Source organism: Hoplias malabaricus, chromosome 11 (genome assembly GCF_029633855.1).
Source record: "Hoplias malabaricus isolate fHopMal1 chromosome 11, fHopMal1.hap1, whole genome shotgun sequence".
NCBI lineage: Eukaryota > Metazoa > Chordata > Actinopteri > Characiformes > Erythrinidae > Hoplias > Hoplias malabaricus.
This window is the reverse complement of record NC_089810.1, coordinates 35,014,579-35,039,290: the sequence shown is the minus strand read 5'-3', so window position 1 is coordinate 35,039,290 and position 24,712 is coordinate 35,014,579. Positions and strand designations below refer to the sequence as shown.

The following is a 24,712-nucleotide window of genomic DNA, read 5'->3' as shown; positions in this document are numbered from 1 at the left end:
GGTTTGCTTCACTGAACAGAAGCATTTCAAATTTCACCTTATTATCCTGAGACATGGCTTTGTGTCAGTGTGTGTTTGTGTGATTGGTTATTAGCCCTGAGGAAATTCTGTTGTTGGACTCAGATGACTTAATTACCATCTCTAATTAACATGCAGCGCAAATGGAAGAGCAGGTGTTTGGTCCACAATTCAATTAGCGTTCCATACCGACAACACACACACACACAAACATGCACTGAACCTAATGAACAAATGCCACCATAAATACCAGACATTATTATAAATGAGATACACCTTTCATGCTTCCAGAAGAAAATGCAGATCAACAAGTTCTGTTAAAGCCATAGTGTATTAGTGAAGAAGATAAGATTAATGTTCCTAAGAAGTACGGCAGGATTACACCACAACACTTAGAATTACACACTGGAGTTCTTCAGACTCTTAAATGTTGAAATGAGGAAAAAGTGTATTACATTAATAGTCTTCTCCCTACTGGGAAGGCGTTACACCAGATGTTGGAACATTGCTGTGAGGAATTGACAACATTCGGCCACATCAACTTTAATGAAGTCTGGTACTGATATCAGATTAGTTCTTGATCACAAACAGCACATAAACTCATCCCAAGATTACTGGATGGGGTTCCATCACTCCAAACAGTTCCACTGCCCAATGCTAGGGGCATTTTCACTCCTCTAGCCTATGCTTGGAATTAGGTATGGGGATCTTAGGAGGAGAGAGAAAGAGAGAGAGAGAGAGTTGCAGATTTGCATATGGAACACACCCTTGGGGCAAATGAACAAATCAGAAGAGTTCAGCATGTTAAAGTATATCAAGGGCATGAACACACACAAACACACAGTAAATACATTATATAAAAAGGTATTAAAAAAGTAAAAATATATAAATTGCATAATGTCATACATATTAATATGACCCATATTTACTATACGTAAGAATCCACAAACCCAATTTCCAGAAATGCTTTTGGAAAACACAACAAAAACTAGATTCTGTGATTCGTTTATTCTCTTGTAGTTTTATGTAATTGACAAATGTACAAACAAAAAGATGTCTAGTTTTGTCAATTCTCTATTAAAAATAAACTTTCAAATTTGGGTCACATTTTGTGAGAGAATAATTCAACGTTTCAAAAAAGAATATATCTCAAAACAAGACGGCAGAAAACATAGGTCTTTCACCACCTACTGTACATGATACTTAGTGTAGTCTCAGTTAGTGTAGGGCAGGGCCCTCAGATGGATATGCTTGAGAATCTATAATTCTACGCTGATTAATAGAGCCACATGGGCCCAGGAGTCACTTACAATGGTTCAATGCAGCATCAAGATGTGCAATTTGAAACTCTTATGCAAGGGGAAATCCATACATCAACCTTATGCAGAAACAACACAGTAAATCAACAATCGGACATCGACAAAATGTGCTAAAGACATAAATGTACTTCTACATTTTTTAACAACGACTATTTTAGAGCCATGGATGCTGCCATCCGGATAATATTGATAATAATTTTTCCAGGAAGGCAATGGTTATTTCAGCAAGAGAATGCCAAGACTCGATCTCCAGTGCGGTGGCATAATATTACCACACAAAGAAATGAAAACTGCAACCTATATAATAGAGTCTACAAGAAATCTATAACAAATATTTTACTCACCAAACTTGATACTCATGAAGTTCACTATTGGCCAGGAATTTGACGTAAATATCTGCACCACCTTCTGCAAAGTTCACACAGATCTGCAGAGCTTTTCCCTGAGACTATCTACCTCAAAACCATTTCTCCATGCGGTGTTACTGAAAACACGGCAAGAGCGGATCTTCTGCCATAGCCAGAAGGCAAGTTACAATGCCACATATCACTGTAAAACTAATTAATTACAAGGCATTCCTTCTGACATGTGCATGAATCAATGAATAAAAATAATATCAGTAGAAAACGACCCCACAAGTTCACCAAAAAAGAAGGACTATTAAGTATCACTCCAGGCACTGCACCAGAAGCAGGACTGGGAGCTGAAAAAGTGTCTGGCCTAAAGCTGGTCACTTCTGGAATGTGTTGCAGGCTTTAAATTATAAATGTGATTATATTCACACATTATTCTGTGAAAACAGTGGAAAACAAATAAATGGAGCACTACTAGTGTGGTCAGGGCATGTTATACCTACTAACGTTTCACACAACACACATTTTTAAATATATATGGAGTACTTTTTCTCTCAGAACAGTTCTGTGCCCCTGAGCATGGTTAGCGTTCCGTGCCGAACCGTGTCCGTGTGGAAAACCCACCAGAACGGTTCCCGTCTGTGCTCAGAACCATTCGGCCCTGAGAGAGAGAGAGAGAGAGAGAGAGATGAGTAACTCTGATTACCCTGTCAGTGTGACCTGTCGATGAGGGTGGGAGGTAATCAAAAACATGTGGACAGACAAATCTTGAAGTTGATGCATGAAAAATAGTCAAATATGTCGGGTGTTCCTAATATGCAGCGGTTAATACCTAATCAAATGGGGTTCACGGAAGAATAACAGAACTGAGAACAGGGTCATGGGCTCACTCAAGGCTCGCTGAGGCACACGGGGAGCGAAGTCCAGGCCGTCTGCTAGAGCTACAGTGGCACACACTGCTGAAATGTGCTGGCTCCGACAGAAAAGTGTCAGAACGCTAAGTGGATCACAGCGTGCTGCGTGCTCATGCTGAGCCCTTTGCTGCCTCTCACATCAACCAATCGCTGATTTCATGCACATCCAAGTAGAATTTAACCCCTTCATGCATGGTGTCCAATGTAGGTTCAAATAATTTTCAGACACACCATTTGCAATACTTCCTCCAATCCAGCCGCACTACAAAAATTAAAAATAAATAAATAAAACACTAATATGTAAACTGTAATAAATGTGATCTGCCACACTTGTGAAATGGCATTTTGCTCAGGGAATTTCAAACTTTTCTTGAAGGAGAAAACGTATTTATTTATTTTTAAATGAAACAGAACCATTTACATTCACATTACTTTTTCATTTGATGTCAATTAAATGTGTGAAATTGAATTTAATGTCATTAATCTTATGTTGTGATCATATCCCATTTTATCTACCACACTAGAACAGAAATCCATTTACATTTGTAATCTTACATCCTTGTTTATATTTTTATACAAGTATAAAGGCAAAATAGATATTGAAATAATTACAAAATTAAATAAACAAATAATCCACCTCCATCATTTAATAATTCATACATGAACCCATTAAAGCTGAAATCAGTCATTGATTGTGACAAAAAAAAAAAAAAAAAAAAAAAAAAAAAAATTTGAGAACATTAATTTATTCATTCATTGTCTGTAACCGCTTATTCAGTTCAGGGTGGGTGCGGAGCCTACCCGGAATCCCTGGGCGCAAGGCAGGAACACACCCTGGAGGGGGCGCCACAAACACTCACACCTACAGACACTTGAGTCAACAATCCACCTACCAACATGTGGGGAAACCGGAGCACCCGGAAGAAACCCACACAGACAGGAGGAGAACACACCAAACTCCTCACAGACAGTCACCCGGAGTGGGACTCGAACCCACAACCCCAGATCCCTGGAGCTGTGACACTACCTGCTGCCTAAATAGTGAACAATATTTATTAAAGTAGTTTATTAATACTACTACTGTGTGTAACTTTTATGAAATAAATAATCAAACTGCTATTTAGTCTCTTACTGAACAAATATTAGGCTTCATAATGCAAGTCCTCCAAATGGGAAACAAACAGTGTTTTTTCCTCTCTCTCTCAAAAACAAGCAGAAGGTGGACTATACTGAGTTGTATAAAACATTTATAGAAGCAAAAAAAATGACTATTGCTGTACTATTTACACAAGAACTCCACCTAATTACTACTAATTAGTAATAAATAATAATAACCATTAATAAGGCTGGTGTCACAAAACAGTGTTACTGCAACAGCTCCCAGCCTCCTCAACTGAAGTCACCCTCTGTAAGGGGTTTGGTGTGTTCTCACTATGTGTGTGTGGTTTCCTCCAGGTGCTGTGGTTCACCCCACAGTCCAAAAACGTGTGGTAATGTGGACTGTCTGTACGCGAGGTGCGAGCACTAGAGCGACCGGGCGAGTGCGTGAGGGGACCGGCAGGTGTGACTGTGGGAGCGACCGGGCGAGTGTGTGAAGGTATCCACAGGTGTGACCATGAACAGGATGAAGTGGTTACAGAAATGAATAAAGCTGGTGGACCCACTGAAGGACACTGAAGGATGGAGCTCCATTGATCCAGATCTGAAGATCAATATCTGTCAAAGGATTTTAGTGATTACTAATCAATGGCACACCCACACAAGCTCCATTGGTTATAAACTACACCACTCACACACACAAGAACATGCAGACACAAATAACATGTACATACACACACATGCCTCTACACTTTCATACAGATCATTCCCACACTAAAGTACATGCTCTCTTTGTCTCTCTCTAGTGAATGGGATGTTACGTAGAGTGGAGATTCCCGGTGTTAAAAATTTATGAGCTGACGAATGAAGATTATGAATGTGGGAATAGAGAGAGTGAGTGAGAGAGAGTTACTAAAAATAGCACATAGCTTGTGTTTCCCCTCCTTCTCCTACACCAAGTTTAAATGTTATTCAGTTTTGTTTTGTTTTTTATTTAATACACTTATCTACTTCTCAACACGCTTAGAGGAGTAGAGGAGATTACTAATGGCTAATTCTATTAAACTCTGTAAGGACCACTCAGTGATGAGGGAGGAGGAGCAACTATTCCCTCCTGAACTCCTGATTACAGACAGTGGTTTCATCAGAGGGGACCAAACCCTTTACCTCTCTGAAGCCTCTCCTTGTAGTCCTTCATTCTTCTGTGCTTTTCCCTCCATTTGTCATCCTCTTTCTTTACCTACCTCTCTCTCTTGCTCTTTCTCTCTCTCTTTATCGTTTATTAAAATCAGTTGTGGACATGAAGCAGGAGTCTAAGCCTCAGCCACTGCTCACATGCCATGAAATTACACACACACACACACACACACACACACACAGAATAAAGAGAGAGAAGCTGTTGTGTTGTGGTATCTGTTCATGTGCAAAAGAACATAAAAAAAAAATCCCTTTGCACACTCCCTCTCTCAACTCTTGGAAAAGCAAGGCATGAGGAGAGCATGCTGTTAGGTATTAAAATTCAAATTGTGTTCCACAGGGTTTAAAAGAGAGAAAAAAAAACACCAAGAAAGGGGAGAAATGGGATGAAGGTAGAGAGAAAGAAAGCTAAATAGAAAATAGACTCCAGTGAGAGCAGTATAAAACTGCATATAAATGAAAAGGCAATATTTTGCCATTATTAAAAGACAATTAAATTTCAACCCAAGTCCAAATAATCCCCAATAATTCAGAATGTGAATCCCACCCATAATGTTTTATATTACATTTAACAGTCAAACGTATTCAGATTCTGCTTCCTAACATCACTCATACCTTTAAAAACTGCTGTTATGTTTTGTGTTTGAGAAGAGTGAAACTACCTCATCCACAGCATTAGAAAACCGAGCCTCAATACAAACTACAAGCATAGCATCTCTCTCTTAAAAAGTGACCAAAACAGTAACTTTACTAGGTGTCATGATTATTTCAGAAACACCATCTGTCTGTAATTGCAAGTGGTTTAGATTCCTGCGATTATTTCCCATAGTTTTTAGCTTACAGAATGGCAATGATGTTCATTTTATAAATGGGCTTCAGACAACTACAGGACAAAAGAAAAATGCTTATTAATAATACGTCTCACAAACACAGCACAAGTTCTCATTTGTGTTATCAGCCCCTTAGAGGACAGCAATGAATGTTTGTTTATTTGAACTAAGAAAGCAAAGCAGCTCAACAAGTTACTGGCCCCTGAAGTAGGGTTGGGCCATATTGTGTTGTTCGCAATAATATGAATATAATTTAAATGATTTTAAAAATCCACACTGTGATAATAAGATCCAGAATTCTTTATATAATTACGTCACAACGTTACGTATAAAATGGCACATTCCTTAAGTGAGTGATTTAAGCTCAGCTAAAATTTAGGCAGAAAGTGTCTCTGAGGAAGATTTTGTTCCAAAATTAAGAGGAGTGGATGTGGTTTGGTTGCAAAATATCAGATTTATAACAAACTATAATAATATGCCACAAGCCTGTAACAACAAAAGGGGGAAACAACTTATTTGTTTCATCATCTCAAGCAGGAATACCCAGTTAAGCACAAGGAAAGTCAAAAATGCTGTGAGAAGCACTCAGCAGTGGCTGTTTTATTATTTGCTGTGATGTTTTAAGACGTTTTAGCTATTTATCTTATTTTAAACAAAATCAGAAATTTGTAAGTTACTGTAATTGTAAAAAACAGCTGAATGTTTACAGCTGAACATTTATTTTGCTGCAATAGTTGTTGAAATTAAAAAATATATTTCAGTCTTTTTGGCAGCAACAAAAACACCCTGATATTATGATGATATTTTTGGGCCATAATCACCAACCCCTACTCTGAAGGCTTAGAAATGAAATGGGAACATTAAATGGACAGTAAAACTATCAAAGTAACAGCAACCACAGTGTCTACTCAAGCCAAACATTTTCAAGCAAATAATTTGCATATTAAAGGCTAAGCACCACTTAATGGACCTCCATGATTATTTCACATTATTTTAGTTACTGACATAAGTATGAATTAAAATAGCAGCTTAATTTGCTTAAAAACTGACAATTTTATTAAATTGAAGGAAAAACCCGAACTTGCTACGGAAATTCTTGAACGCAACCGTGACGTCACTGGTGGACAACAGCTGAACAATGCCGCGGTAAAACACCGCCACGACAATATCTAGCTAGCTAAGTAACCAACATTATTAATGACAATAGCCTAGCAATAAGCTAAACTCAAATTTAGAGATAGCATTATTCTTGTAAATGTGATCGAAGTCGAACTCATCCGACACTATAAACCTCCGTAATGCAGCTACGTAGCCGAGTATAATCTGAGCCACCGAGTTTAGCAAGTCAAGCTAACGATAACTAGGGTGACCAGACGTCCTCTTTTACCCAGACATGTCCTCTTTTTTTTAGACTTAAAAAAAAATGTCCGGGCGGAATTTCACAAACACAAGAGCTTACATAGACTTTCGAGTAGTGCTTCCCCCCTTTTTCACCATCTCAGATCTGGTCACCCTAACGTTAACTAACACCAGCTAAAACAGGCGAAGTAAGTGTACTCACCCTGTTTACCTCCATGTTACAGAGGCTCTTGAACACCTTTCGTTGGTGTCCTTACATGCCCATATTGTTGGAAAAGCGCCAGTGAAATGAGCTACAGATAATGAGCGATCACATGGTCCTTTCCAAAGTGCCTGTTTAAAGTTGACAAATTTAGTCCAAAACTCAAATTCCACTGTATTTATTTGTTTGACACTTTCATATAGCTGGTGCTTAGCCTTTAATTCCCCTAGAAAAGACACTCTGACCAATCACAAACAGGCATCACAGTCACATTAAACAAAATACAGTCCCTCTGCTTTCCCCTTTCTTCCAAAAGAAGTTTGTTGTACACAACAAATCTTAGAAAATAGAAAAAACTGGAAAATCATTAAAACCATTTGTTGTTTTTACACATACTGATATACTTCAAAAATTTATTTTTATCATTTATCCTGAAAAAGTCTGAAAACAGAAGTGATAAAATTTACACAGAGAAATAACAGTGATTTACTGGGCTATTATACTGACAATTTACACCTACATTTTACAGAAGATGGAAAAATTTCTTATTCTTTAAACAAAGAACTCGCACAGCATCGTTGGTTTTCTCAGATATTTTCTACTGGTCCACAAATTACAGTTCAAAGTAACTTTAAAATTAGGCATAAAAGAATAAACCTACCAAAACTAGAGATACAAGGGTTTTGTCCCAAGCGAAAAACTCCAGAGTGTGAGTCTGAATTCATTCCATGGAGACACACAGCAAAAAAATAAACCACAACATGGACACATAAAAGAACCTGATCAATTCTGGTCTAGACACAGTCCAACCAATCAATAAAGCCCTCATATAAAATAGCATTAACCACAGGAAAAAGAAAAAGGAGAAGAGAAAGGGAAAGAGGAGAAACGAAGAGGTAGGGAAGGAGAAGAATACAGAAGAGAGGTAAAGAAAGTGAGGAATAAAAAGAGGGACGAGTAGATAAACCCTCCTGTTTATCTCGGTTGATTACAGATTGCTGTGTAATTACCTGCCATATAGACAGACATAGACAGAGCGAGACAGAGGGAGAGAGAGCGCAGTAAAAGCTGTTTATGCCGCACCACCATCTTGAACATGAAAACTACACATGCACACAGTAAAATTGCCTCATTATGTTTCTGACCCTAATCAGTGCCGATTCACCTGATATAATTATCATGAATTCATTTACAAATTCACATTCACTCATATTTTGTGTTTAATTTATGCACTATAGACATTCTGGCTGTTTTATTTATTTATTCATATTTTTTGCTTTCTAAGCTCTTTAAAACTTTGGAAATCATTTCTCCTCATATTAAAACAGTTAGAATTGGCAGAACTGAGAGTCTCTCATAGTCCATTCCTCCATTAACACAACATTATTCCTATCCTCAAGCATGAGACCCGCAGGGTGTCTGTTAAGCCCCTTCAATACATGCACTTCCCCCCCAGGGTAATGACTCTCAATTAGCTAAAGTATCATGTTAATCCCCTGGGATTTTAGTATGAAATGGGCAAATGCAGCTGGTTTGACAACTTTGACACTCCCATATTCCTGAACTAGAAATGTAGGCTGTCTGTAAATACACCTATATTCATATATTTTCTGGTAGCTAAACAGTAAAGAGTGAAGTCTGAAGGAGCTAAAAGATCCCTTTAAAGGACACAAATGACACTCATATATTCCATGATGAGAACTGTTGGGTGTCTGTGTGTGACTGCTCCGAGTGTTAGACTGGGCTGAATCACCAGAACGGAGTTGCAGTGGTGGTTGTGACCCAGAAATAACCAGCCAACATCAGGTCCTGATCTTACCAATGTTTATATGGCTAAGTGCCATCAACTCACCAGTGTTTCACTAGATCTAGGGGTTTCCCAGACAGGAATAAAACATAGTACTGGGCTACATCCTTCTTTCAAAGGAGAAAAAAAAATAAATAAATAATAAAAATTTTTTTTTTAAAAAAACGGATACCATGCTTACCGTAAAAAAAAAAAAAAAATGCAATTATTTGTATGTACATACACACACACACAAAATCTGCTTATGACGCAACGTAGGAACGGATCAACGTCGTAAGTCAGAACATAGGATAAGTGCTTACAGTATGTTATTTATGTACAGTATCTATCACCTATCCTAAAACAGTGATTATCAAAAAACACCTCGGTCCCGAGCCACATAACCGTGTATTCTTCCGCCGCGCACACCAAACACAAAGTTTGCGTTATGACGCAAAACCACTTAAGTCGAAACAAGGCTTTATACCATAAATGGGAGATGTGTCGTAACCACGAAACATCGTAACTCGGGACTGACGTAACCCAAGGACCTCCTATATATATATATATATATATATATATATATATATATATATATATATATATATATATATATATATATATGAAGGCCTGTTGGATGTTGATTCATATTATTACTACATTTTATTGAACTGACTATTCATCATTCAGTGTATCCTAAGGTGACGAGAGTCCAGGCATAGAAAGATTACAGGTTAAAAGAATTAAATAGTTCAATATATAGATAGGTCAAAAAAGGTCAGTAGATATGAGGGTAAGGAAGACTAAACATCTGTTTAATGAAATCAGTCTTATCTAAGGAGAAAACCTTCCTATAAAAGCTCAGGTAAATACTGTCTTTCCTTAGATAAAGACCTTCTCCCGACATCTCGTCTTCTAACTCTCCTTCCTGGCTTAAAAAAACAACTGTAAAACAGACTGCCCAACCAAGTATTGATAAAATTTTGTAATGCTCCAAAAAGAAATGTGTTTAATTGGCAACAGCACAGAGACATAACTGGGTTTAAAAAGAGCATTTTAGAGAGGCTTAGACTTTCAGAATTTAAGATGGGGAGGTGTTCACCATTCCGTGAAAGACGGAAACAATTCAAAAATAACATTTCTCAACTTAAAATAGTAAAGAACCTCTGGATTTCTTCCTCTGCAGCACTTTATATCATTAAAAGACTAAGATAATGCAGTGAAATCTCTATATGTAAAAAAAGCAACGAGGCCCAAAACCAACATTGCCTGACTGTGCTGTCTGAAGGCCTAAAGGTCACAGAATTAAAATTAAGACAAGTTTCAGTAGTGGAAATGGCTGCATGTGCTTAGAAACACTTCCCAAAACCACTGTGTTCCAACACAGTTTGTCTCTGAATTTAGTCTTGTGGGTTTAAGAGGAGAGGGACCATTTGGTGTGATTCAAGCGCATAGTTCAAAGCCAGCATTCATGATGGTGCATTAGCTGACATGGAATTGGTGACTTGCACATCTGTGAAGGTACCGTCAATGCTGAATGATATATACAGGTGTTGGATCAACATGCTGCCATCAAGACCTTCTCCATCTCAGGGAAATCCCTGCTTAATTCAATAAGACAAGGCCAAATAACATCCTGCAGAGATTTTAACAGCAAGGCTTCATACTAAAAGAGTCTGGCAACTAAACTAGTCTAGACCTGTCATGCTCTAAAAATTACTGGTGCATTATGGAAATAAAACATTATATATACACATACATACACACACAGATATAGATATACACGGGCACAAATTGTCATGCATTTTGGCGACTTACCTTCTACACAAGTACTACACTAACCCTTAGGGCCGAAACACACTTCATGCAAGGACACAAATGCCGGCTCCAACACCTGGCCAGCGTTCTGCAAACACATGGTCCTTCAGTACAAACTCAACATGCACTCTTACGTTACTGTGGCGGTTAAACATGTAGTACTAAGGAGGGTGATAGACGACAATTATAGTGCCAGTAAACAGGTCAGGGTTCAACATGTCTACAGTAGAGTATAGTACAGTAGAACTGAGTATAGTTATGATTTCTTGCCAGGTGTTTTCTATCGCTGTTCTATCAGTCGCATATGTGTTTGTATGAGCGAATCTATTCTGCAAGTAATTCTCCAAAGTGATCCGCCATGACAGCCGACTTATCAACTAGACTCTCGCTGGAGCGCCCCCGCAAGGGCTCAGAATGCAGTGCACGCTTGCATCCTTGCGTGAAGTATGTTTCGGCCCTTAAGCAACAACATTAATTAATGCCTTAAATTTTATTTATTTATTTTGTAGGGACCAAGGAAAGTAGATCCCACAATGTCGCTCTGCACACAATCAGGTTTAAGACCCTGCAGTAACACTGTATTGTTCAAAGCCCTTAAGTCTACAGGAGGAAGAAAAGAAGAAAGAACCCAAACACACACACACACACATCAGTTTTATATCTTTGTAAAAACATGCTGTACTTGACTGTAATAGCAGTAGTGTTAACAGAACAACAAATAAATTTCCACTCATTGGTCAGCCACTTAATAAGAAACATCCCCCTTTTATTCCCCCCTCACTGGCCACTTTAACAGTAGAAATGTGCCAATGAAAGGAGTAAGCCCTTTTACTTTGTTTTTTTGCCAGTTGCTGACATTAGATAATAAAAATATTAGACTTTAGAAGACTGACAGAGAGATAAAAGGCTGGATTAGCCTTTAACATCCATTAAAACACTCGTAAACAGCCTCTTGGTGGGGGCGTTGGGGTTTAGGAGCAAGGGATTGAGGATGAAAGATGTGTAAAAGCAGTGAATCACTGTTATCTGGCTCAGGAAAGAAGTGTTAAACCCCCACAGGCTGGAAATGGTAGAGTACAATCTTGTGTTTATGCAGATTTTTTTTATAGATCTGGCAAGTCCACAAGGCCTGTTAAACCCCAGCCTAATAAAACTAAAGATCTAAATGCTCTGAAATATTGGTGATGCATAAACAAGGCCATAACCTGAAAGGGAGGGGGGGATTTTCCACAATAAAAATCAAATACAAATGCGCTGATCTGTGTTTGAGCAGGAATCCATTTATAATTAACTCTTTAAAGCTTCTTATTTTTGTCGTTTCATTTGTGACGCCTCATTTTTGTTGGCTGAGTCACTTTCAGTATCTGAAGTGTTTTTCAGTCATTTGTAAAGGAGCCAGAAGGCCAATAATAATTATTATTGTAGCCATCTACACTACAACAGTAAAAAATACAAAGCAAATGCCCTAATAACATTTTTGATGAAGTTAGCCAGATGTGTAACTAGCATAATTACATTCACATCTGAACTATGGCTTTAAGAGTTTATTGATGCCCCCCCCCCCCCATTTCTTACCTCTCAGTGAAGATTCTGAGCTGAGTGAACAGATTGCTCAACATCTCACCCTCCTTTTTCCTACAGCGTCCAAATTCTTCTGCCTAGGAACTAACAGAGTAGTAGACACTCACAATCAGAAATATAATATATATAATGATAAGGATGTAACACAGCAGACATGTAACTTCAATCCATTTTTTCATGCAATATATTTAAATATACATCTATATACACACACATTAAAATACACAGTGCTACAACAGAAAGAGAATAGACAAATAACTACACTGTTTACAACAGAAATCAAGCAAAACCCTGCTTCATTCAAATATACACATTATACTACCAATAATCATTAAATAATGAATACATTATATAATATTGTTTAGAGTAAAAATGTAAAATGAGTATAAAGGAAAAAAGAAGAACAAAGTGAATGAAACTATAGAGAGCAAAATAGAAAAAGCAAAAACAGCAGAGAAAAAGAGACAGAGAAAAGTGTACAGAGGTACATCTGAAGTAAAACAACTGAGCACCTGTGAGAGTGGAATGTGTAGTTGTTAAATAGTCAGTGTGTATCAGTAAATCTGAAGTCAAAGAACAACTCTAAAATGATTTGTGTTTCTCTAGAGCCACTTCAGCACTGTTCAGAGATCAATGAACCCCTTCGACCAATAAGAGGAGCTCGTTTAATGTGTCTGTCGAATGCTACAGGCTGCTGTCCCCTGGTTTTGTGACTGATCACCTCCAACAAAAGAGGACCAGACAGTCATCCAGATTCCATTTTCCCCGATTTCAAAAATCTGAACAGCCAAAAATAACACAGGCTGAAAAAAAAAAAAAAAATCAAAACACAACAAAGGCTTTTGGAGGGGCGGCACATTGGAGCAACAGAGGTAGTGTTTCTGTAACACAGCTCTAGGGTCCTGGGGTTGTGGTTTCAAGCCCTGCTCTGGTTTATTGTCTGTGAAGAGCTTGGTGTGTTCTCCCCATGTCTCTGTGTCTTTTGATTTCCTACCACGGTCCAAAAACACACCTGCCTTGCACCCAGTGATTCCAGGTAGGCTCTGGACCCTCTACAACCCTGAGCTGGATAAGCACTTACAGACAATGAATGATGGATTCTTAGTCCTACACACACACACGCAACTGTAGCAAAATTTTGTTTTGGAACCCCTGGAGTGACTTCAAATCTACTCGTACACAAGTTACTATTTTCTACAACTACAAATTCCACTGTCACAGGTACTCAGTTGTTCTGCTCTAAAAATAGCTTCATAGAAAGAAAAAGACAAAAAGGCAAGAAAGCATAAAGCAAGGAAGATACAGAGAAAGGGAAATAAGAGACGGCGAGAGAAAAAAAGTGAGTGGGGAGAGAAAGAGAGATGTTTTGACTGGAGTTGACAGATCTGTTGTGTCCACTGGAATAAAGTCATCACTTATGAATCTGGGCCACACTCAGTGTGTGTGTGTGGTAAACTAATGCTTCTGTCTCAATGTGTGGCAGGTGTTGATCTGTTGATTAACAGCTCAGAGGAAAAAAATAAAGAAATCATGACAGATGAATTCTAACAATGTTATAAATTCAAGTGGTAGTCGTAATAGTCATTTTATTACATTTGCCCAAAACATTCTAAAGTTATTTATTATTATGACAACCTCCAAACTATTTAAATGTACTGAATTACTGCTGTATTTGTGTAATATTGTAAAGCTTTATATAAACAAATGGATGATGTGAACGTACGTGTGTGTGTGGAGGTCACTGAAGGTGTTAGCATGTTGTCTGATCGTGTTCTGAAGCTACAGCTGGCATTTTTCCCACAATCCATTGCAATGGAGTGACTCATATGCCAGACAGCAGGTAGTGTGTGTGTGTTCAACACGTTAGCACAACAGGAGCAATAACAAGGTCATAGTGGACTCAGCCTTGATTGGCTAAGGACTGAGCGTGGTCAGTAGAGGTCATTCAGAGAATGTGTGTGTGATGTCTCTGGCAAAAATGTAAACAGTACTTTTTACAAGACGTTTGCACAGTACTGTACATTATAATATTTGATATTATTTATAACACCACATTTGTCCCAAAACCTGCACACACAGAAACCAGGCATCAGAAATATACACCTGTAAGAAGACCCCCAGCCCTAACCAAAAGCACACAGCTATTGAACTTTGTAATGCAATGGCTGATTCCTCCACTCATGGATGAGCAAATGTTTTCAGCGACCACACATCTGCAGGGAGGGTCAATAACACATTTACTAAAGCATGCATCCGGCAGATCGCACCTGTGAATGTGAAGTAGAGATGCTCCCCTGCCCCTGTGAGGGGCTCAACGTCAAAGCATGTGATTAATCTTTAAAAATGAATATATATAATTCACAGTGGGTCCTGAGTCTACATGGAATCACTGAGGCAAGGTCAGGAACACACTCATACCCATGGACACTTTTGAATAGCCAAATCTCCTACTGTCATGTGTTTGCGGAATGTGGGACTAAACCGGGGCACATGGAGGAAACCCACACACACACAGAACACACCAAACTCCTCACAGACTGACCTGAGCTCAGGCTCGAACACACAACCCCAGGACCCTGGAACTCTACCCCACTACCTGTTGCACCACCATGCAGCCTGTATGTGTGTAGATAATACATATTGACAATACTACAAGCAGATCTGTGTGTGGGTGTGTGTCTTTGTCTGTCTGTGTCTCTCTCTGTAAGTGAACGTAAGGTTAATGAACTAAAGCTTTCTCATTAATAACCCTCTTACTCTCCCTGCTTCACTCCCCCTTTCACATCGCTCTCTCTCTCTCTCTCTATGTAAAGTGAACGTAGCTCTACACTGCAGATCTATAACAGGTTTAAGGAGGAAACTGAAAGAGAGCTGAAATTAGATACACTCTATTAACACACACATTCTCTCTCTCTCTCAATCCATTTTAAATCACGGCATGTAGAACATTAGGAACATCCACAGAATCCCATTATCACTCACTCAGTCACAGCCACAGAAATACAGGAATAACCCCAGGTTATATTCATATAAAACTATGTAATTAAACCTATGACTAGCTGCAGAAATAACTATTTTAGTGATTCAATTAATTTTAGTAAGTGTAGCTGGAGTCTGCGGTGAGCCTAAAGCCATCTTACTTAATGTCAATTGTCCAGCAGAGGGTTAATAAAGCCCCCAGCCATCAAAACCGCAGTTTTATAACATCTAGTGTAAAAGGTTCCCAGAGGAATGGAGTCATTTACTGCTGCCTTTAAAAGCCCAAATGTTTTGTTTGTTCTGCTACTTCAAAAAAAAAAAAACACACTAAAAACATGTTAAAATTCAATAGTTCTTAGGTTGTGGACCTGGTCAGGGTTTGCTGTCCGATTAACAGATTAAAGTCCAATATTGCACTCATTAACGACTGCCCCACCCAGCCAGAGTTCATTTAATGATGCCAGGCCTCGTTACACTTCGTTAGGCATTTTTAAGATTCGTTAACGCTCACTGAGAAGTCCTTTAATCACCACATAAACATGCAGCTACAAGAGTTACTCCTGACCTCTTACTGACCTGAGAGAGAGAGAGAGAGAGAGAGAGAACTTAGGACACAGCCATACTGGAAACAAGCATCCTTTATTTGCACACTTAAAAGGGCAACAATGTAGAAAAGAATGGCACATACAACAAAACCGACAGATACCCCCTCCCCTCCAATCACCAACAGTAATCTATGCTTACGCCTGTGCATCAAAGCAAAAAATCTCCATTTTGGGTAGAATTTGAGGAACTTTAATTTATTTTAATTACCTACAGACAGTACGGTTGTTTGGACGGTACGCTGAAGATTAGCGTCATTCGGGCGCCTGTGCAGTCTCTCACTTTCCTGGTACTCATTGCACGAGAAGCCGATCAGAAAGTGACCCCAGGTTTCCCCGTTGAAAACAGCGATATCACCGCCACTGCTGCAAAAACTCCACCAATTTTAACATCAATTTTCCACAGGCTCTGTGCAATTATAAAACTCACCAGAGAGATCCGAAAACCCCCAATCCACAAAACCTCTGGATCGTCAACAAAAAATACGAGACACAAAGGGCAAAAGTGGAGTGTGCGTATTGATTTAAACCCTCAAAAATGACACACACGCCTCATTAGAGTCACAGCAGGGAACACTAAATGCATGCGTGCATGCACACAATCACGTGGAAGTAAAGTAAGCTAATATCAAGAATGGGAGAATCAGGTATTATATTTAGAGCCCGGCCTTTACCCCGCAACAACCTTATTCACAGACATGCCACACGATACTGAAGCCACCAAGTGCGAAGAGTTCACATTTCCTTATTTTCCGACTGACTTCAGATTCTGTGACACGCAACTTGACTCTGACTTGCTTTCCAATGTCTTGGGATTCACATTTAAGACACATTCAGTGACTCAAATCCATATCAGATCTTACTGACTCAAGACTCATTGTATCTCAGTGACTGGAAACTCGACCCACTTAAATCCGTTGGACTCCACTATTAAAGCCCATGGATTTGGAACGAGATCCAACAAACTCAGATGTGACAGGTAGGTGTTCACAGTTCTGCCAGAGGCTGCTCAGTATTTTGCCCTAGTGTTTATTTAGCAAACTCCCTTTTCTCTCACAGTTGTCTCTCTCTGTGAATGGGTTTGTGATGCTGAATAGTGCTTTTATTCATGAGTGTGAGAAAAAGAGAGAAATCAAGAAGGAGAGTGTGTGTGATGGAGAAAGGGAAAGAGAGAAATATGGATGGGGAGAGAGCAGTAGAAACAACTTATAATACGTTGAATAAAAAGAATTATGGTTCATGTGCAGCTGCACATGAACCTATGGTCACCATGTTAAATATCAAGAGTCTGTGGAATTGTGTTCCCTGAAGTGAAGGAATTTCATCCAAATCTTTTTGGGATGAAGTGAGTTCAGCACATTCCAGTTCTTGGTATTCTAGAAGTATCTACATTATTTACTCAATAATTATATGAACATACTGACATTTGTTGCAGTCACAGTTGCTGCCTCACATAAACGGGGAGACAATGTAGAATGGACCCATATTTTTACTTAGTAAATCAATATAAACACATACATTTACATACAACAGAACTGTGCAGCTCCAGCGCAAGCACAGCGTGAATGTGTGTAAATTTGTGTGTGTGTGTATAAAATAGTGCATGTCTGTGTGTGCACATGCTTGTGGGTATCAATGTTCGTGAGTGTTTGTGCGTGCATGTATGATGGTGTGTATGCATGCAAGCATCTCTGTCTGCACATGTATGTCTTGGTGTGAAATTGTGTTGACAGGTATATCGACCTTCAGAGAGCGAGACACTTCAAAATAATCTGAGGTCAGACACTCCTGAACAAACCACAGTGATTAACTACTGTAATTACCTACAGCACAAGGGAAAAAGCAGACAGTTTATTATTCATACTAAAGAGAGTGATAACATGGATAATTACCCTAAACTCTTGACTTTTTATTCAGGACATTGTCTTCTGGAGATATTTCAGAGTACAGATACACACTGTGCCCAAAGACACCCACTATTACGAACAAATTCAGTTACTTTAAGCCACTCTCCTTGTGGACAGTGTTAAATCTCTATAGGCAAGTACGAGACATGCTGGAGCAGCTGTATATGAGACTAAGCCCAATGCTAACAGTCAGGTAGAGCATGATACAATGCCCCCCCCCAGCACTGAACTGTGGTGCATTGTTCTTGATTTCTCAAGCTAGCCAAGTAGCCAACACGGGTTTGAAAGACAGGACCCAGTTGCTAAGCAGAAGGAAGGATGGCTCTAAATATTTATTATTAATAATAACAATAAAATGTACATATGTTATGAATACAATAAGATTAGCAAATGCCCAAAAAATGGGTGGAAAAACAAAGATTATTAGAAAACCCAATGGTTTTGGTTTAGGTGGGAAATCGAACAAAGGACATCAAAATAAAGGTTGGCTATCACAAAAAGGGTAAAACAAAGAAGCGAATTATTTTCTTGAGTAAATTGAGAAAGTAAGAGGAGGAAGGAAAATGCCTTTCCTTGGATCAGAACTTGTGTGTGTTTGTGCTTGTGAGAAAAGGAATAAAACCCCAGTGAGAATTCTTTTGGGACTGGAAAAGGAGATAGTAAGTGGGAGTGCAAATTTCTTTCCTTGTACCAAAATTACTGGCCGTATTGTATGATCCACAGTTGAGACAAAGACACAAGTTGTGCCTCCATCTGAGCTCATATAAACCCCTCTGCCCAGGTGTTGGGCGTTAGCATTTGATTGGCCCTAGGAGGTGCACACCATCTCCCCATTCTGGCTGGAGGTGCCCCATCACTTACAAGTACACAGTACAACAAATGCAAGAAAAACTCAAGAACTTTACTGTTGATTGAAATGTATGTGATATTATACACATACGTTTCATCTATATGAGTAAAATAAAATGCGCATTAATCTCTCTTTGGGGCAAAAGCTGTACTGTTCACTGGGGATGAATCTTGCGGCCGGGTGCTGAATTTTGCAAAGCACTGCTAGTGACTTGGAGGATTCTCCCCCACTGCCTTTATACCATGAAACAGTCATCACAGCAACATTTACAAACAAAACAAAAGCAGAGAACACAACGGAATTCAGAGGGAAAATAACAGCATATACATACGTGAGAACAAATACAACCACACGAACAGACACAAACACAGCAACAGAAACAAAATTGCGAGAACAGCATTACAAACTCGAGAACACAGAACTACAAACTCTTACTGTATGAAATGTATTTGATATTATACATGTGTCTTGTCTATAATAGTAAAATAAAATTTGGATAAAATGCACTTCCGATAGGGGATGAATCTTGTGGCCGTGTGCTAAATTTTGCAAAATACTGCTAGTGACTGGGAGCGCTTCCAGTGTGTGTTAAGGTCATGCCCTTGTGCTCTGACATTTTTTAGTCTGTTCTTGCATTTGTATTGTTTTCTCCCATGATGCTGTTGTATTGTCAGCTTTTGTTTGCTTCATAAATGTTGTTGTGAATGGATTCAACAGCCCACAGTACCTTTGAGATGAGTTGGACTTGTATTTGTGACCCAGAGCTAATCTTGCAAAAATCTGAACCTGATCTCAATAATCGTACAGTGGCTGAATGCCATTAAACCCTCACAAAAATGTTCCAACTCATGTAAAACTTTTCCAGCAAAGAAGAAGCTGTTGCTGAAGGTAAGAGGAACAGACATTAGCATGGTGGAAAGGTACTCCTCTTGTATTTTTTTGGTTTCAGTTGCAGACTGAGCTAAAACCCTTTGATTCTGAAGTGTATTGGTTTTTGAGGTGTGGGGAAAGACATGAATTATATATACTCTGTTTAAATATAGATGCTTTCACTTATTTACCAGCAATCGACCTGCAAACTGTATAGAGGACACACACACACACACACTCTCTCTCTCTCTGTTCCTCTTTACAGCTGTAACAGTCTCTACCCTTCTGACAAGACCATACACTAGATATTACACTGGACTGAAGTGAGCACTTTGGTGTTGTCAAAGGGTGAGCTAAAGGGGCGTGAGGGTTCAAGTGTTCAAGGGGTCAGAGTTCAGATCAGAATGAGACACTTGCGCCCGTCAGGTGTTTACATCACTTACGTTACATTAACATCAGTCGCTTAAACATAAATGTTCAAATTTGAGATAATGTTTAACAATAATATAAAATAAATGAATGTTTGGAGGGTAGCACGGTGGCTTCAGGGTCCTGAGATTGTGGGTTCGAGCCCTCCTCCAAGTAACAGTCTGAGGAGTGTGGTGTGTTCTCCCAGTGTCCGCTTGGGTTTCCTCCGGGTGTTTTTTTTTCCATGGTCCAAAAACACCCGTTGGTAGGTGGATTGGTGACGCCAAAATGTCCATAGGAGTGAATGTGTGAGTGTGTGTTTCCCTGTTAAGGTCTGGCAGCCCCTCCAGGGTGTATCCCTGCCTTGCTCCCAGTGTTTCTGGGTAGGCTTCGAACCCAGTGCACACAAATTATGGAATTGTGGAGATGAGAAAGTGAACAGCAGCAGATGTTGCACAGAGGCTTCACGGGCACTGTTGTGCACATGGCAGCTGGAAGAACTCCAGGGACTACATGACAAACGCACGACATGACAAAGTCTGTGACTGATCAAAAGACAAAACATTGCTTCAAAGAGTGCTTTTGGCTTTGCAGAACCCTTGAGAATGTTGCCTCTCCAAAAAGTATGCAGAGGTCTTGTCATAGACATTGTTTTATTCGCACACCTATATTAGTTGTAGCCACGACTTTCATAGCACAATTTACTAATTTCAGGTTAAAATGAAGTCTTCAGATAATGAAATGGTTTTGGTTGCTCAACTGATTTAGTAGAACAGGAAATAATTTAAAACCATTCCAAAATGAAAAACCCTTAAACCTTACCTTAAGTAGTATTTTCCTCAACAACATCGAGGGAGTGTTTGAAGAGTGTGTGGTTCCTGCTATCGGACTGGCTTGATACAAATCAGACCTGTTTTAATGAGAAAATACAGAATAATTAAATGTCTGCTGAAAGGTTCATAACACAGCAGTAATCATGAAGTGAGTAATTACAAACCCCACTCTCAAAGCACTCCACTTTACTGTAGTTTCAGGACACGAGGACACACACACACACTTATTATAAATGTGCTCTTTTAAAGGGTCAGAGGGTGAGAATCTGACTTTTTTGTAAGAGATATTGTCTCCACAGGAGAGCGGCCATTAAAGTGGTTTATCATAAGTCTGAATTATATTCTTGTCCTGAGAACTTTTGAAACACCCACCTCTTCTGTTAAATGCACTGTTTGGGTCTATTTTTCATCCTGACGCACTCAGAACAGTGCTTTAGTGTAAAAGGTGCTGGAAAATAAAAGTTTATTATGATTATGACTCCTTAGTAAAGTTCTATTAGCAGGTGGATGAGATTTTTTTCTGAAGTGAAGGGTATTACTCAGGGGTAACATTGTCTATTCTTCTGTGAAGACTTTAGTGGACATTTCTGTAGAGCATGCAGCCACAAAGGTGAGGTCAGGTACTGTTTTATATATATATATAATCCAATTATTTCAATATGGCTACCTTTTTTTTTTTTTTTTTTTTTTTTTTTTTTTTAGAAATAACTGTTTAAACTATACTGTGAGGTTTGCATGAGAATGATAACAATCTTCAACACTACAGAAGTCTTTAAGGATCTCATCCAAGCAGCAGTTAACTCCCAGCACTTCAAATAAGCCCTCGCTTGAAAAGGAATTTATTTAAAACACTGGCAAGAAAACAACTCAGAAAAGAAGACGCAGAGGTGGTAAGAACAAACTGCAAAAGATTAAGACAGTGGTAGGAGGAAAAGAAGACTGTGACAGACTTTCCCTATTTATCCAAGAGCAATGGGAACCTAACAGGCCCGTATTTAATTGGAGTGAAAAGCAGTAGGTCATCAAACAGGACTGCGCCACCCAAGTTCTAATTTCTAACCCTTGATCGACAGTAAACAAAATGGAGGCGATGCAGGCAATTTCCACAAAATACTATCTTGATGTGGCTGCCATTTCAGAAACCTAGTTTTTGAAGAGCTTTTGCATGTTGATGTACACTGAAAGATGATTGGACATCTACCATTTACTGTCCATTTTATCAGCTCCACTGACCATACAGGAGAACTACACACTGTAGTCTTTCTGTTACTCCACATACCTTCTTAACTCTGATTCACCGCACTCTTCAATGATCAATGCCCCCACAGGACCACCACAGAGCTGTTATGATTTGGCTGGTGAATCATTCCCAGCTCTGTAGTTACTCTGACCTGGCAGTTCTGTGTCAGTGTGTGTTCTGATGGTATGAGTGGATCCGATAGAGGTCGGCTAGTCGGAATTAGGAAAACTGTAGCAAGGATGCAGGGAAATGGCAAAGCAACCATGAAACACTGTACTATTCAAATAAACAATATGGAAATTAAAGAAGGGTCTGGCTGCAGACGTGCACTCTCAGGCACTGCCAGTCTTTTCAGTGCAGAATTTTGCATGGCTGCTGTAAAATTACTACACTGACTAATGCAGTGTATCGTCTGGTGTGAAATCAATTTTTTAGTGAAAGAGTTGTAAGTCTAACATGTTTAGTATCTTCCTAATTTATTTTTGGCACATTATTTTAACTGTAAAATTACATTTTAGTTAGGTTGTAGCTGTATTCATTTTTGGTTTTATTTTTAATATAAAAAGGTTATTAAAAGTTTTCAGAATTTTGGTTTAATAAATGTAATAATGTTACTGACCCCAAGACCCTAAGAGAGTAGTGTTTAACATCATATTTGAAGAAAATTAAATAAATCTTAATTAACCATGATAAGCAAAGACTGACACTGAATGGACGTTAGCATAGCTTCATCAAACTGACTGTCGAGTGTACGAGCTAAATCCCATCGCGCAGAAGCTCCTTCTCATAAAACGGGTTACTTTATAGCGTTAAATGTTCCTTAAAAATCTTGAGTGGTGTTGCAAGGGTGAAAATATCTTAATAACATTGTTAAAGTTCTGTATTCACGCCGCGGTTAACACACCTTTATTCCCCGAGGAGAGCTGGAGCAGTGTTCCTGAGCTCCCAGTGCCAGGCAACGGAAGGCTTTGACGTAAAATAATCGTGAATTTAAAGCATACGTTGTTTTTTTCTTAGAGTCTCATAATGCTTTCGACCAATGAGCGACGGAATTCTCAAAAGTAATTGACTATGGAAATATCTCTCATCAGACTTTGAAATATTGCCACCTTTGAATTTGTAGCACTGATTTTTTTGCGCTGAAATTATGCATCTGAATTTTGCTGCTTTTGAATTTAAGTCTTTAGATTTCCACCTCTGAATATTTTGCTTAGCAATTATGCATCTGAATATAACTGCTCTTGAATAGAATTCGTGAATTTTCAAGAACACGTTTTCACTGTTATTATTCAAGGTTAATAAATTCAGATAAAAAAAATTCAAACAAAATATTTCGAAGTTGCTCAAATTCTGTAGACGAAATTCAGAAACCAAAATACGAGTTACAAAAAAATTCAGATACACATCCGGGTCACCAAGGATGAGCAATCCATTCATTTGGATTTTCTCTTTCACCTTAAATGCTGCACTAGTTACGTTCTGTCGCCGCTAGATGGCGAAATACGAACACATCTTCCATACCGTGGAAAAACTACACGTTTAGCTTCCTTCCGCGGATATTATCTCTTTATTTTCAAAGTGTCTCAAAAATCTGAAAGTCTCACTAAAGACACAATATAACAGAATATTGATATCCTGGAGATGAAGACATTTTACTGTGGAATTTTTTTGTAATGGCCCTGTGAACATAGCGGGTGATATGACAGAATGTGTGGAAAAAAATAAAAATTCAGATGCATAATTTCAGTGCAAAAAAAATAAAATAAAAAAAAATCAGTGATACAAATTCAAAGGTGGTAATATTTCAAAGTCTGATGAGACCGATTTCCTTCCATAATTGACACCTCTGTAAAAAAAATAGTAGGGACGCAGACGATAACTAAGACAGGCGGTTTGCTGTGATTGGTCGCTTGTTGGGGGTCAAAGGACACCTACTGCTTAGTGCTTAAGAAGCGCTATGAGGCTAGGCAAAATATTTTTGAATAAGCATATGAAATCATTGTTTTGTCACAGACTTTTTTTAACGTTTTGGGTAGAAATTTCCCACCTTTAGAGAAAGCTGTGTAACTCCAGCATGTAATGTTGTAGAAAACTTTTTTTTTTCTTGACCTATTTTATTTTTTAACATCTAGTTAGAAAGCATTATAACATTTTAGGTATTTTAAAGAAACGGTTTTACTTTTATTTTAAGAATATTTAACAGTTACTTTTTTTACGTGATGAACAAAATTGCAGGCCATACTTCAGCTTTTCCTGTTCTCTTCTAAGGTCTTGAGCATGGCACCTAACCTTCAAACGCACCCTGGGCAGCGGGGATAGCTACCCACCTCTCCATATGTACTGCCCCTAGTGCATTAGTGTGTATGTGTGTTCACGGCCATGCATGGGTAAAATGCATAAGACACATTTCATTGTATGCTGTACAATAAGTAAGCTGCACATTTCGTATTTACTAGTACTTTAGTTAAGATGCCACGCCGCTTGTTCTGTATTAGTTCAACAAGATGTCTTCATGGCCACAGAGTGCATGTGCCTGACTTGCCTGCTA

The 24,712-nt window shown here is 38.8% G+C and overlaps 1 protein-coding gene across 5 annotated transcripts in view; it reads right to left on the bottom strand.

Annotated features, from left to right (window-relative positions):
* Window positions 1–23,117, bottom strand: part of sphkap (SPHK1 interactor, AKAP domain containing) — an 82,569-nt gene extending 59,452 nt beyond the window's left edge. For 4 of the 5 annotated variants that reach the window (XM_066684421.1, XM_066684427.1, XM_066684423.1 and 1 more), the window contains exons 1-3: window positions 23,069–23,117; window positions 20,914–21,001; window positions 12,470–12,559 (exon numbers count right to left, since the gene is read on the bottom strand). In XM_066684421.1, coding sequence (XP_066540518.1) covers window positions 12,470–12,513 — 44 coding nt within the window. In that variant the 5' untranslated portion in view covers window positions 12,514–12,559; window positions 20,914–21,001; window positions 23,069–23,117. Of the gene's footprint in view, window positions 1–12,469; window positions 12,560–20,913; window positions 21,002–23,068 lie in introns of those variants that run through there. The other variant, XM_066684425.1, reaches the window with a different exon arrangement.
* Window positions 23,118–24,712: the final 1,595 nt, after the last annotated feature.